Source organism: Gallus gallus, chromosome Z (assembly GCF_016699485.2).
Source record: "Gallus gallus isolate bGalGal1 chromosome Z, bGalGal1.mat.broiler.GRCg7b, whole genome shotgun sequence".
NCBI lineage: Eukaryota > Metazoa > Chordata > Aves > Galliformes > Phasianidae > Gallus > Gallus gallus.
This window is the reverse complement of record NC_052572.1, coordinates 14,959,095-14,975,313: the sequence shown is the minus strand read 5'-3', so window position 1 is coordinate 14,975,313 and position 16,219 is coordinate 14,959,095. Positions and strand designations below refer to the sequence as shown.

The 16,219-nt window shown below is 38.9% G+C and overlaps 1 protein-coding gene across 1 annotated transcript in view; it reads left to right on the top strand.

Annotated features, from left to right (window-relative positions):
* Positions 1–16,219, top strand: part of HCN1 (hyperpolarization activated cyclic nucleotide gated potassium channel 1) — a 198,453-nt gene that overhangs the window by 164,991 nt on the left and 17,243 nt on the right. The window contains exon 6 of the mRNA XM_429145.8: positions 13,077–13,317. Coding sequence (XP_429145.3) covers positions 13,077–13,317 — 241 coding nt within the window. The remainder of the gene's footprint in view (positions 1–13,076; positions 13,318–16,219) is intronic.

The window sequence follows — 16,219 nt, the reverse complement described above, 5'->3', positions numbered from 1 at the left end:
TGCAGAGAGCAAACAGCACACTTACTATACATGGAAGGTGGAAGGCTACAGGTATCTCCCTTCACTTCTTGGATGCCTTATTTACATAGCTGCTTCTTTTATACGCTCCTCAGAGCAAATATTTTCAGGATTTACAAACACAGAGGATGTCCCACGTGCCCTTGATCTGTCAAGTCTCAATTGTGATTTGGCTCCTAGCTCTAATGTGATTGTTTCTTTGCTCCTCTGATACCATGCACTCTCTTTTATCTTGCTTATGTTATGTAACTGGAGTGAATGGCTCAAATACTGGCCTGAAAGCCCCTAAACAGTTGTATCCTTTAAATGCTCTATTTTTTACATTTCTGATTTAATTTTTTTCACTGTGGTACCTGTTCTGCAACTGATCATCTCCCCCGATTGTAGCCTTTTTTTTTTTTTTTTCCCAGGCTAGTTGATCATTCCAGGATCTGCACATTTGCCTACTGGATATTTATAGACACTGATGCACTACTTTTACTATAGCTGCTATTACTAACTATGCATATAAACTAGTCCACTCCTGCCAATTTGCCTTCTCTTCCCCCAGTATGATCTGCTATTGAGGCTGTTCTTGCTGTCATGCTTCCTATTTGCACTCTTCAGAATTTCTTGCATTCTTTACACCTCCTGTGCCATTTATGCATCTCTTTTCCCTGCAGCTAACATTGTTAGCCAAAGTGGCACTCTCAAGAAAATTCTATCTTCTGGGCTGTCTGGCTGTCACTCTACTGAGTTACTCCCAGAGAATTCATCTTCATTTTTCCATCTGATGCTATCGCTTCTGTAGCCAGCTCTCCATGTCTCACTCTTTAATTTGTAACTGAGCAGGATCCTCATGTCACTGCAAAACCGGGCTCCAGAATCTATGCTTTCTGTATTTTTCTACATGCCTTGCACTCCAGCCCTGTGGCCTGAATGAGTCATGAGCTCCTTACACTTTTGTCACATGCTTCTCATACTCATAGCGTAACAACACTGAGCCGCTGTTCTTGATCCTGCTACAGCACCCTTTGCAGTGGTTTCATTTAGAAGGCAAATTTAAATGGCCTTATAATTAGCTTGTCCCTGTTAAAATAATAGAGCAGTGACGATGGCTGATTCAGAAATAGAGAGGGATTGGGCATCCTTCTTATCTTTCTTTTTATATCTTTCTGTTAAATATAGATGTGTGCATACATAGTTGACAACGTAAATATTCTAGCATATACACACACAAGCATTCAGAATTCCATCACACATTTGTCTAAGAAATCAGAATAAATCTCATTGTTTACAAATGCTCTTCTTTCTCACTTCAAGATGCTAACACAGATAGCAAAGCAGTGTTTTGTGAGTTAAAGTCAGGAGTTAGTTTATACTGTATATACAGTAGGTCTCTACTGAGTAGTTACAAATGAAATGCAAACAGAAATATACATAAAAACTGTAAACAGTATTTTAAGCTCAGCTAACTAGTATTTATCCAGTATAAACATTAAGATTTAATTTAAGCCACTTAATAATTTTACAGAGTGGTTCTTTTAATTCATAATAAGGAGTAACTGTTAACCTAGCAATTAACAAGATAACAGTATTTCCGATCCAGAGCTCTTGGAGAGCTTCAAAATAACATGGCGTACAAACCACTGCCGCTGACAGTTAAATAACTGTTTTCCTGGCTTTTGTTGTTAACTGTGTCAGCTAGACAATATACAGAGGGTGTGGGTAAAGCACACACACTTGAGAAGTAGCTCATGGATGAGTCAGTTGTCTTGAGCATTTGGGCTGTGAGGTACAGGAGACAAGAGGAGGAATGAAAGGACAAGGAAGGAGGGATAGAATGGCAGAAGGAATTTCTTGCCTGATGCAGCACTTAGAATAAATTCTCAGGGGAGCTATTCCTAGCGTTGAATTCTGTTCTTGACTAAACGAGTGCAAATCAGAAATAGTCAACGCACAAATTTATCTCCGGGATGTAGCTTTCTGTTTCTCCTAAGGCATGCTGAGTTTTTTTCTGCCACCAAGTTCTTTGTTTCGGTACTTTGTGCTAGTCCTCAGGCAGTTCCCTGCTAGCTTCACAGTTTTTCCTCTGTTTTCATCCACAAGTTATTTTCTGCATGGGCCTTCTTGCTTCAGTGAGATAAGTAGTACTGTTCAACCACATCACACGTTCTGCATTCCAACAGATATTTTACACAACAAAAACACCCAAATCAATGCATTTTACCTAGTAAGTCATGCAAATATAAGTGTGTAGCTCTGTCTGTCTGTGAAATTCCACTCTCTTCCTCTCTCCCCATTTTTTTGTTTATGGTTTTCTGTTGCACACAACTACTCTCCTTTCTATCATGTGGATCAAGCACTATCCTGAGAATACAACACCCTTTCCAGAACTTTTCAAAAACAAAATAATTCTATTCTGGCTGTCAGGCGATATCTCATTGACTTTGGTGCATATAAGAAGTACACTTTATTCCGAAGAACTGTAAGTAACATCTGAGGTTGTTTCTGGGAGGATATATTAGAAAAAAAATAGTAGCTGCCACACAGATCATGTACAAGGTCAACCACAGATTGATCGGTGTTAGCAAGTGGTATCACAGTAGTTCAGAACAAATGCAGAAGGATGAATATGGTTTCCAGAAACATCACATTATCACAAGAAGGACTGGAAGCTGCGGAGACAATTGAAAAGCAGTGCTATTTGTTAACCTGTGAGCAAGCAGACTAGGCAGGGTAATGTGATTATTAACAAAATCGACATACTCCTGTTCCTTAGTTGTTGTTTTACAAAAATATGAGGTTTTCAATGTGCTAACACAAGTTTCTGATACAGGCAGATACTGATAGGATTTTACAAATCTTACATTTCTTGCAGTTCTCCTTCCTGCCACAACTTGACAATGCATATGTTAATGTCTGTAGTCTCATAATTGAACAACTTCAGATTTAAAATGCTTTACTAAACCAAGACTTCAGTCTTACGTGCCACCTGCCCAAGATATTATTTGGTAAATACTACATTATTAGTACAACACCCATACACAAAGGAAAGTTAAGATATTTTGCTGTTCTTGAACACAAAACTGAAATAATGATTGTTAAATGCATTTGCAAATTGCGGTTTATTTATGCAATTAATAGAAGGAAACAGTATCTATAGCAACTGCTGCTATCAGACATAAATTATGTATTGCCTTCTGGAACAAACTAGCAATGATATTTTTCAGGATTTCTTTTTCCATAGTAGTCACTTTTTTAGCATTACATACGGAGAGGGAAAGCCTTCAGGAAGCAGAGGCTGGTTAACTGACTCAGACTTATCTGAGTTATCAGCACTTCCCAAGCTTTTGAAATTAGACAGGTTATCTCACAGTTTCTCTTAAAACATTGCCTCTGTGCTCATTTTGATACTTCTTATCCTTTTCCTAACTGGAAACCAAAATTATGAGACATAGAACATTTCAGAACATTGAAGAAGATTATGGCTAAATTAACTTACAAAGTTGCACAGTTTTGGAATGGATACACGGTTCAGTGAATGAAAAGATGGATAGTGTCTTTTTTTTCTCTCTTTCCTTTTTTCTTTTCTCTTCTAAAATCTTCTAAGTATAATTCAAGATCTAGAGAAGAGAAGCATGAGATGCATGGGATTGCTCTCTCCCTCAAGCTCAATTAAATCAATTAACAAGCTGGGAAAAAGATGGATATCTTTCACCAGACTGACTTTATTGGAGGATGGTTGAACCATCAGTTCTCAAAAGGATTATCATATCTGCATTTTAAGTTAATGCAATAATAATTCTGAGGTATAAAAAATGCATATATGAAGTTGAATAAAAAAATTCAAATCAGAGTGATATAAAAGTACACAGAACGCCAACATTCAACCAAAGAAGCCAAGAAAACATAATTGGTCCAACCTATATCCCTGCTGCTTGCAAATACATAAAGAAGGTTGGTTTCTCTTAGGAGACAGCAATACTAGCTACCATATGCACTTTTTAAGGACGACTTGTCATAAAATGAGGTGAACGGAGCCAGACAGAAAAAAAACAACCAACTGTGCACCTGCTTCAGCTCAGACCTCACAGAATCCAAGCAGGGATTTCATTCAAAGACTGGCTGTAAAGCATGTTTATTGCTCCCTGCCTTAGCTCATCTCAAGCTGGTTGGGAAATTTTCTGCAGCTGGGCTACCAGTGTGCAGGTATGCTGGAAGTCCTGGAGACCTGAGGGTTTTGAAAATGTAAATGCACACACTGTGCACTGATTCTCAAGGCAAGTAGGATCATGTGGATTGTCTTTGCCCTAGAGTTTTTGTCAGGCTTTGAGCTTTATCTGTGGGTCAAACACATAGGTTACCTCAAATCAGAGCATTCTTGTGCTTCTTAAGTGTAAAGCTACAGGGGCTGAAGAGAGAGGTTTTCCAAAGCCTATATACCTCCAATATCCAGCTGTATTTACAGAATGGCAAAACATCAAAGTCCAGAAGAAAAGAGAATTACATCACTCAGTGCAGTTTTAGACATAAATGATGGTATCCAAGGGTTAAACATGAAATTTAAGCAGCGTCTCTGTGTTAAAAATGCCCATTGTTCTGGTACAGAGAGAAAACCGGCACAGTGTACAAAGAGACATTTTGTGCCAGACATCAGCTGGGCCACAAGTAAAGTCCTAGACCCGTGTTTTCCCTGCAGAGAATGCTAGATTTAAGTGTAATTGAAAAATGGAAAGATTGTGGAAAAGCCATTTGGAGGTAAAGATCTGCATAGTCATTTTTACATGTCTAAAAGCTTCAGAGTAAAATTTATTTTTCAGGGAAACACTGTTTAATTGATTAACCACAGTGTGTCAGAGCAATTCAAACAATTTCAGGTGTACCAGAAGTAAAGAATACTGCACCCCGTTGCCACATGTATAGTTTCTGGCACTAAACAAGTTTTGATCTATGTGACTAACAATGTAGTCATTCCCTCAGCGGGATGCTAACCCTAGTCCTCCTGATTGCCTGCTGTCATAAAACCTGTGAGGACTTAATACCTGTGAGATGCCTTCTTTCTGCCAAAACTGAGTGCAATTGAATAACAGGTTAAAATTATACGCAATCATGAACACATACAGAAGATGACTACTTAAAACCCAGATTAACTGCGTATGTTGCTCGAAAATTAATGCCCTCTATTTATTTCCATGGAAACTACAGCAGATATGAAGAACATAATAACACTACTTGACAGAGCAAATTCTCCTCTACAAAACACTATTTTTTCAACATAGTCACTATCAGTAGCAATGCATTTTATCCAGCCATGAACAAGAGCCGGTATGCCGTGCTGGTTGAAATCAGCAGTACTGGAGGTGACCCACTGTTTTTGTCACACCTGCTGAAACATGCCACCCACCTCCTCACTGTGTTCACATCCACTGTTTGGTCTCCCTGAAAATACAGCAAGCATCAGTGAATGTTAATGGATGAAATTTTTTCCGCATGGGGAAATTCAGTGATGCACCTTTGAGTCATAAACACTTCCGTGTCAAATGCATTTGTCAGACTGCCCCTCTGCTGCCATCTGTTGCACAGCAACAACATGTAACACAATATTGGTGAGAAGGTTCAGCTTCTACTGCCATACTACCAAAACCCAGCTCTGATGTTGTGTGCTAATATCATAAAATAGGAGGCATTACTTTCAGAATGGCCCTCATATATTTAACATGCCGATATAGCCCCAAATCCTTAAATGTCATGCATTTTTTATAGTTTTCCATAAATTATTTACTCAGTGATTTTCTTTTTGTGAGTCATTTCTAAGAGAAAAAACAGCTCACTCAACAAGGTAACTTATTTTTCAGTGGTAGGAAAATTAAGGCTGCTTTCACTTATTACCTTTTTAAAACAGAGCATTAACAGAGATACTCAGAAAAAAAAATGCATTGGTGAAATTAAGGATTTTTTTATTTTACTTTATTGTACAGAACTGACCAAATGAAACTAAGTGTAGCCATAAACACACTTTGTTGGCCTCTACATAGGGACAGCACAGCTTGTGGATGGAAGTAGTATCATCTATTAGCTCAATTGGATGTATGGGGAAAAAACAAACAACCCATCAGTCATAAACGTTTTTCCTAACTTCCTCTTTTTTCTACCAACAGTTATTTTCCAGTCAGTCTAACTAAAAGCACTTCCTCTATCCAAAAGTTTTTCATGAAGAAAGAAAAGCATAATGCCATCAGAGAAGTGGGTGACCGTTGTGCCCAGTCACATTGTCAAGCTGCTTCTGTAGGTGTGACATGACAAGATGTGCTGGAACAATTGCCCAGAAATACTGAACTTATGAAAATGATAATATCTAGGGACTTATGACAGTTTGAAAAAGATGTCCAGAAGAGTCAAAATGAGTAATAAGGCCAATACAACATAAAGCAGCAGGAGCCAGTGCAGTCATCTAGCTAATTTCTAACATACAGCAGATCACTACACCTCTGATTTAGTCCTTGTTTACTAGTCTAGTACTAAACCAGTACATGACCTTGATAAACACTTGCTCCATGTGAGTCTGAATCACAACTTCCCTTTAACCACTTTAGCCACATAAAATGTTCTTAATTCTCTCCTAAGGCTTTCATTTGTTACTGGTGTACAGGTGAGAAAAAAATTCATTATTTCTTCTAATAAAGATACATGGGGTATCATAATTTAGTTCCAGTCATGCTTCAAAGAAATAACTCAAAAATATATGTGAAAGATGTTTATCTCCACATAAAATGACAACTTTTAATTAGGCATTTGTTTTTAACTTATTTTAAAAGACATTGCTATTTCTCCTAGAGCTTTCTGAATTACATAAGGCACTTTCATAATCATTACTGTTTCTTTATCCCTAAGATGATATTTGAAGCGATATACAAGAATCTGAAATTATAGTACTGCTTGTGATTAAGACTTGCAGAAATGTATTTTACTTGTTCTGAATGATCTCATATTTAAATAAAAGAACACTTTAAAGAAAAACAAAGCACTTAAAAATGACACATTTCTTTCTCCCTCAGTAATTTTCCACCTTCTAACATCTTAAATATAGAAAGTTGGTGCTTTAGCATAAACTTTCTTAGAGAATTAATCAACAAAACGAGTGCATTACCAGGATGTAACAGCTGAAATTACCACAGCAGGGTGGTTTTGTAGCTATGTTCATACCTTCATTAGGCAACTCAAACTGAACAGATAAGCTGTATATATAAGCTGTGTATACATGGGTATATATAGGAATAGATTATATATCAAGAGAGAAAGGTGCACAGAAGATGGAGCCATAAAAAGAAATGAGATTCCAAAAGTGAAAGTCCTGCAACAAGAAGGTGTTCTGCTTTATTTCCCAAGAAGAAATGAAATCTGTGGACTCAGCTGGCTCTGCACAGAGAGCCCATGTAGTCCTGAGTTCTCCTCTGTGTTTGTATCAGCCCATAAAGTTATGAAAATACATTATTTATCACTTTCCTTTTTTTCTATGTATCACTGAGTCACAGAATGATCGAGGTTGGAAGTAACTTCTTGAGGTCATCTGATCCAACACCCATGCTACGCATGGTATATAACCTACAGCATGTTGCCCAGGACCACATCTAGGCAGCTTTTGAAGGTAGCCTTCTGTTGGACTCTTACCAGCACATCCACATCTCTCTTGTGCTGGGAAACCAAAAAAAAACTAGGCTGCTCAGTGTGCTGAGTAGAGCAGAAGGATCACCTATGTTGATAGGCAGTACTGTGCTTAATGCAGGCAAGAATATCATTAGCCTGCTTAGGAGCAAGGGCGCGTTGCTGACTCATGTTCAACTTGGTGTCTACCCAGACTCTTAAATCCTTTTCTGCCAATGTACTTTCCAGCTGGGTGACAACCAGCCCTATTGGTTCCTGGGGGTTCCACCCCAGGAGCAGGACTGCTCACTTCTCCTTGTTGAACTTAGTGAGATTTTTGTCAGCCCACCTCTCTACTCTGTCCAATTTTCTCCAGACGGCTGCATGGCCCTCTGGTGAGTCAGTCACTATTTCCAGTCCTATGTCGTGCACAAATTTAGTGTGGGTGACCTCTCTTCCCTAGTCCAGGTCATTAATGAAGATGTTAAACAGAACTGAAAGTGTTACTGACCACTGCACTATGCTGTTTGTTACCGGCCTCCATCTAGACTTTGCACTATTGAACACTATCCTCTGGGCCCACCCATCCAGTGAGTTTTCAGTCTACCTCACTGTCTGCTCATCTAACCCATATTTCAGTAGCTTCTCTGTGAAGATCTTAGGGGAGGCAGTGTCAAAGCCAATGTGTCTCCTGATCTGATTCTTTTCCACCCAAGATGGGGGCCACTTGTCTTGACCTCTGGGACTTGGCAATTCCTGAAAGCTGCTGGTAAAGACTGAGACAAAGACGCATTTGTTACCTCAGCTTTTTCACTGTCTTGGCTAACTAGGTCTCCTGTTTTTTGTTGTTGTTGTTGTTGTTGTGTGGTTGGTTGGTTGGTTTGGTTTGGTGTTTTTTTTTCTTTCTTTTTTTTTTTTTTGTTTTTTTGTTTTTAAGGAGAGGGCTCATGTTTACTTTTCCTTTTCTCACTGAGGTATTTGCAAAAATCCTTCTTGTTGCTCTTGATGCCTTGGCCAGATAGAATTCTATGTTTTCCCATTTCCATCTTCTTGACAATGTCTCTGAATTCTTTCCAGATTACCTGCCTTTGCTTCCACCCCTTGTAGGCATCCTGTTTGTATCTGAGTTCAGTCAGGATCTCCTTGTTCATCCACGCATGCCTCCTGGAACTGTTGTGTTTGACCTCTGCTGTGTTGGGATGCATCACCCCTGAGCTTGGAGAAGGTGATCCTTGAATACTAGTCAGCTTTCTTGGGCCCCTCTTCCTTCTAGGTCTTTATCCCACAGAACTCTTCCAAACTAATCCTTGAAAAAGACAAAGACTAAGGTTGTGATCTGTGCCCTCCTTGCTGTGCTAAGGACTTTATTTACTTTATCTGCCCCACTTTTCAGGTTTTTTTGTGCTTGACAGCTTTTTCTCCAGGCTCTATGTTCCCAAGCTCTCACTTTTTCAGTTCCTTGATCTTTTTCAAAGTCAACCTTCCTGACTCCTTTTTTTTTCCATTTCTTCTGTGTCCTTTGTGTTTCTTCCCATTCTCATTCTCTTTCTTAGTACTACTCCACCTCCTACTGTTTTTCTTCCTGCTGTTGACTGCTGTTGAACTTTTCACTTTCCAAGCCCCTTCCGTGCTCAATGACCAGCTTCAGTATCATTTCAAGGTAATTTTTGCAACCTTTCGTAATTTCCTTTCTCTGCTTCTCAGACATGCAAGACAGTTATTCACTTTCAGAAATAGAAAACAAGCGACAAATCTACTGAAAAGTCCCTGAGCAAAGCAAGAAAAGTAACAGTTATTTCCAGCTTTCTGACATCAGCCAAGGCGACAGCAAGGCAGTCTCATAGAGAGCAGGGAAAGTAGTCTGGGACTCCACACGTGATGACACCAGACTGTGAGCAGTGGGAGAAGAGAATAAGTTGCCCTCTCCAGGGAAGCAGTGGCTGAAGTTTTTGTGAGAAATAAGGTTCCTTGTTACTTGTTTAGATGAAGAGAACAGGCTTTTCTTTTCTCCTTGGAAAGACAGTCAGCTGGAATCTCTTTTTAGTATTTATTATGTCACCCAGAGTACACTTTAAGGGGTAGCCTGGGATTGTTCCTCACAGCTTAATGACTCAGCAGGATTCGCTGACATCAAATGCCAGTGACACCTATGTGGTAGTTTATATCTTGCAGCGCTGTTACTTGAGATAATTGTCACATTCAGGCGAACACCACTGTATCTTTTGTCAATTTTTCCAGTTGTTACCAATCTCAGTGATATTTTCCTTCCATCTTTTCTGGTTTCCATTCCTGCCATCAATTCTTTTACATTTTAAGTTTCTTACAAACTATAAAAAAAGCTCTGCACTTGATCTCAAGTCTATATCCTGTAGTTCTAATCTATTCAATTTATAATTAGTTATGGAGTCAGTACAAGGTGCACTGTTTCAGGCATGCTAAAACTCTCAATAGAAAAGAAACTATGGAAATCAGAAGGCATAAGAGAGTCAAAACAGTAGAAAAGGTTTGTTGTTCTGTTTCCGTTCCTCATAAATAATTCTAAGATAAAATGTTCTTGGTGAAATCATAACTAAATCCAGTTGGGGTTTAGTGATTGTCTTCAAAGATGTAGCATCTTAGTCTTCATTCACTCTATCTTTAACCCAATAATTCGGGGATTCAATCTGCATTAAATTATTATTATTATGTGAAATAATATATTTTTTGTATATCCTTGGCTCATTCCAGAGGAAAATATATATATGTATAAAAGGCATATCTAGTATTTATCTAAGTGTAGAGATGTGGAGCTGTTGAGACAGTTTAAAGAGAATTGCTGTACTCTTTGTTAAGCGTCAGTGTTCATTTGTGCTCAGAAATGCTTCTATTTCCAACTTGCCATTAACATTACCACTGACAACGAGGTAAAGGCTGAGGTTCTCAATACCTTCTTTATTCTGTTTTTAGTGATCAGACAGATAATTGTTAGGTTATCCTCAGGGAACTCTGCCCCGGGACCTGGAAGTCAGGGATGGGGAGCAGAGTAAAGTCCCCACAATTCAGAAGGAAGCAATTAGTGACCTGCTGCTCCACTTGGACTGTCACAGGTGCGTGAGGCCAGATTGGATCCATGTGAGAGTACTAAGGGAGCTGGCAGAAGTGACTGACACATTGATTTCCATTATTTATCAGAAGTCCCAGTCAACCAGTGAGGTCTCAGAGAACTGGAGGCTTGCTAATGTGATGCCCATCTACAGGAAGGGTTGGAAGGAGGATCCAGAAATCTACAGGCCTGTCAGCCTGCCCTCGATATCTGGGGAGGTCACTGACACAGATCATCTTGAGGGTGATCACACAGCATGTATAGAACAACAGAGGATCAGGCTCAGCCAGCATGCATTCATGACGGGCATGTCCTGCCTGATAAACCTCATCTCCTTCTATGACCAGGTCACCCACCTAGTGGGATGAGGGAAAGGTTGTGGATGTAATCTACACAGACTTTAGCAAAGGCTTTGACACTGCCTCCCACAGTATTCTGCTGGAGATGCTGGCAGCCTGTAGCTGGACAACTGTACTCCTTATCAAGGAGGCTTGGGATAGAGTGACTGGAAAGCTGTTTGGAGGAAAAGGATCTGGGTGTGTTAGCTGACAGTCAGCTGACCATGAGCCAGCATTGTGCCCAGATGTCCAAGAAGGACAATGGTATCCTGGCTTGTATCAGAAATAGAGTTTCCAGCAGGAGCAGGGAAGCGATGGTGCCTCTGTGCTAAGCACTAGTGAAGTTGCTCCTCTACTACTGTGTTCAATTCCAGACCCTTCACTGGAAGAAAGGCACTGATGTCCTACAGCATGTCCAGAGGCAGACAACAAAGCTGTTTTTTCAGTTTGATTGGTTGTTTTTGTTCTGTTTTTTGTTTGTTTGTTTGTTTAATGTAAAATTAGAAATTGCTGGCAATAGCAGCTTCCTGTATTCACAGATACCTGGTGAGACTTTTTGCTTCATACCATTTATTTTGAAAGGATATAATTTCTCTGGGAAAGATGGCTGTTTCTTGACTCTTACTTACGTCATGCTCATGCCTCCTGCTTGCCTCAGCAGCCGTTGGCTTCCCTTCAAAGTGAGATCCCCATCTCCTTCCCAGATGCAAGGGCCGTAATTTGAAGAACCCACTGAGGTTTTGATATCAAAGGATAGGAGTGGGAGGAAAATTAATCTGAACTGTGGACAAGAATATCTGAGCTTGCTGCCCAGAAAGTAGGCTGCATGTGGTAGATGAGATATGTAAGCAAGAGATGAGATAGCAGATGCATGGAAAGTTGAAAGAACAAGGAGATGAGAACACTAGTAGATGAGGGATGTCTCCTTTAAGTCAGTCATGAAGGCTTTGCTTGATATTATGAAATACAAGGAGTACTCCACTGACAAATAACATTGAGCTTTTCAAAGCAGATAGGTGACTGCTGGTTACTTGAGTATTTATTTCTTCTCTGTGCATTTCTATGCAGATGAATATGTATATTCTTCTGTCATGTATGGGTTGCTAATTCAGTAGTTGTTGCCCGCCTTTGCACCTTCATGTGTGATAAGGATTGGCCACAGTTCAGCAGACTGTTTATATCAGTATAACTGACCACACTAATCTTCCAAACACTAAGTAAGGTCTGTAAAAATTAAGTTGAAATTCTATGAGGAATTTTTTTATTTTATTTTTTTATTTATTTAAAGCAAGTAGGATATCAATTGCTTTTTGGTAATAATACTCTTATATAGATGTGCTCATAGCTTGCTCTGTAAATATAAATATCCTTGGTGAAGAAACAACATTAAGGCCTGTAGCAGTTTTAGGAAAACAGTGATGCTTTCTGAATTTAAGGATCTGTTGCAAATGCATTTCTTTGAACAGTGAAGTGTACGACTCTGTGTTTATAAGATGAATTAAATTCTGGGAAAGAATTTTTTCTATTGATTTCAGCTAGCCCTGCAGCTAACTACAGTGTTTATATTTTCAATAGAGTTGTTAGAATCAGAATGATGTTACTGGTATAACTTTGGAAAACACAGGGCTAAACTTTGCACTTGCATAACTTTATCACTTTGTACGGTTATTGCAACAGCTAATCTTGTCAGCTTTTCTGTGTAGTTCTTATCTAATTTTTATCTTTCTGCCATTTTTTTCCTGTTAAAAGGCAAGGGAAATAAGATGTGAAACCCACCAGAAGAAGACAACTTTTTTAGTACAAATCAGACCTGCTTTATTGTTTCCATCACTTCACTAGAAAGAGATCAAAAGTTAATGAAAAGATTAAAATTTAGGCACAGTAGGAGAAATAGAAAAGTCCAATAACTGCATAATTTGTGTTTGTGTGTGTGATCAAAATAGTCTTTTTTCAATGACATTTATAATGTATATATTTGCTGACCATCATTACCGTAATGTTTCCTCTCCATTTAGGAGATCGTCAACTTCAATTGTCGGAAGCTGGTTGCTACAATGCCTCTTTTTGCTAATGCAGACCCAAACTTTGTGACTGCCATGCTAAGCAAACTGCGATTTGAGGTGTTCCAACCTGGTGATTATATTATCCGAGAAGGTGCTGTGGGTAAAAAGATGTACTTCATTCAGCATGGTGTTGCTGGTGTTATCACCAAATCCAACAAAGAGCTGAAGCTGACAGATGGCTCTTACTTTGGAGGTGAGTAGGAAAAAATGATCTATACCTTCAGAGTGAATAGACTAGCATAAAATATATTCAGATATGTGAATGTCTTTTGTCTGGACAATTCCAATTGCTGAGAAGTGTACACAAAATATTTTTGAATAATATATTCACACTCTGCTTCCTCTTCTAATATAGCTACTGAAGATACAGAATAACCTTCCTGAGGTTATCTAAGTGATTTTGAATGAAGAGCATCTCTTTAAAAAGGGATATAAATTTTTAGTCATAAATGTACTCCTGAAAGTTAAAAATAACTGCAAGAGCAACAGAATTTGATGGGATAAAAGACAATTATTATTATGAGATATTTGGCATCCTTCATGAATATTTCAGGCTGTTATTAGGGCTTTTTCACTAAATTTTTTGCATGCAGTATTGATTAGCCTTCTAGTATTAAAAATGAGTAACTGGACTCTGTTCGACTAGCTAATCATTCAACAGCTGTATACTAATAAAAAACAGATAGGAATTTTAATCCAACTTAAATTCATTTGGTAATCCTAATGAAAAATAGGTATTCATTTGGATGAATCCATTTGAATATTCATATTTGAATGAATGCAGTCATTATTTTTTTTCATATGTAGTAATCAGTATGATTTTGTTTTTCTGGTGGCTTTTAGTTGTCTTTGTGCAATGAAATAGGTGTCTGCTTCTTAAGGTAGAGAAAAGGCTGGCTTCTAGATGCTGATCGAACATTTGTGTATAGTACTGCTGCTTATGACCATTAGTTGGTTCGTTATTGTATTAATTTTCTGTTGAATCCCTTGAATCATCCCAGAACTGGGCTGAGTCAAAAGCCTTTCAGAAAGTGTTGGATTGAAAACCTAAACAGCAGCATTTAGCTGGCGTACAGAAGTGGAATGCTCAAAAATGTGATGCGGGCTCAGAGTTTGAATTGGGCTACAGAGTTACTTAACTAATCCCATTTTAGAATAATATCCTAGAGCAACTCCTACTGATCTGGCCAGCAGGTCATGTCACTCTGCAGTAGCCTTTGCAAGGTGATTTGTACCGGTATTTGTACAAGCACTTCAGAAAAGCAGTCTTGTGCTTATCCCATGGGCTTAAACCATAAATGCTGAAGACGGGAGATTAAGGAGAAAGAAAAGGTAAATGCTGAGGATGAAGAAACAGAGCAACCTTGGTCGTGGTTTCATCTGTGCTTAGCAGTGCCCCAGTTTATGAAAATGAGTCTGCAAGAACCTGCATGCTGAATCTGGCCATAATACTCCTCTGAACCAGCAGAGGATCAGAGGAGATTGCAAATGGAAGTATTTTACATAACTGTCAGCCTGTTGTTGTAGTGCAAATGACTCCTTAGCTCATCCTGTTCATCTGCTATCCTTCTTAGCAGGACTGCAGACAAAAAATAAGCTATTTTCACAATCTGGACACCTAAGAACTTACTATAGTGCATACCAAAACATTTTGTTCATACAAACACTCATGGGATGAGGCAAAACTCTGGGCAAGTGTCTCTGAATCCTAACAGCTGGTGGGGCAAATGGGAAAAAAATAGTGGCTGCTGTTTGTAGCCAGAAGGGAAGATATAAGAAGAGAAGAGTGAGCATACAGAGGAGAAAGAACCTGGGAAAGGACATAGTCTGGGATACAATGCATCATGATTCAGATCTGTTTTAACAAAATACCATACAGCACTGTGAATTCCCAGAAATGTGGCTCAGACTCTGTAGGAAGACCTTTTTTGACTGTAGCTGAAAAGAGAGGAAACAAGCTAAATTCTGGTTTATCAAAGCAGAAAAAAACTCCAGTACACTTTTCTCTCTGAAGGAAACACATTTTCCCTGAAAAGTGCACCACAATCTGAGCAGAGCCTCCTGACCAACACAAACATGAAAAATATTTCACATGGGAATAGTAACAAATGTCTGTTCAAATCCTAGGACTAATCACCTTCTTTTTCTACAATGGAGACATGCAAAATCTGAGACCAAGATACAGTTTAACAAGCTGCAACTTCCAACTTTAATTGTATAGCTCCAGATCTGACCTAGTAAATCAGTATATATATTTGTGCTCTCCACTGAAGAAAAGACACAGAGGGGCTGTGGGGTCATGAGAGCTTGGGTTTCCAAGGGACTCTGGCTCTGGGGATTTTTGGGATGAGTCCCTGGAGAGGCAAGCTCTCCTACAGAACTCATGCAGTGTTTAACTGGCATCCCACCTTGAATGTGGAAAACGTTTATCAGAGTATCAATCTTTAAAATGCTTTGGTATTGACAAAATTTTATCAGTAGAAAGTTTTTTAAACCCTGGAGTTGTAGAACTAGCAGTTAGTGGGAAAGCCAAGACTTAAAATGTACCAAAGCATTATCACCAGTATTTTTTAGAAATTCTTCTCAAAAAGAATGTGTCTGGATATCCATGGCTACAGTAACAAGTAGAGAATTCTGTGGTTTTAGTATTGATTAATGAGACTACATATCACGTCAGCCTTATGTTGATTTTTGATGGAAGTGCAGAGTGATGACTATAGAGAGCCCATCATAGATCTGGGCTTTATTACTGTATGCCTTTTATCTCATCTGTGCTCACTGGTTTCTCCTCTCTGATGTAAATAAGTCAAAGGCACTAGCCACAAAGATATTTTGGCTTGTTTGGTGACACAGCTGTCAGGAGAGTACCCTAACTCTTAAATTCCATGTGTGTTCATAAATCTAATCTTGAACTTTGGATGTAGGAGCATTATTTAGCCTAGCAGAATGTAGGATGCTAGTTTCTGTCCTTCGTACCTACTTCAAGTGCTAGTATGAATTCACAAATGATGTCCGGCAGTATCCTTTTTGTGTAGTCCCCATTTGCCTCAGCCCTTTCCACCACTCCAGCTTTGATGGAGAACAAAAAACATGTA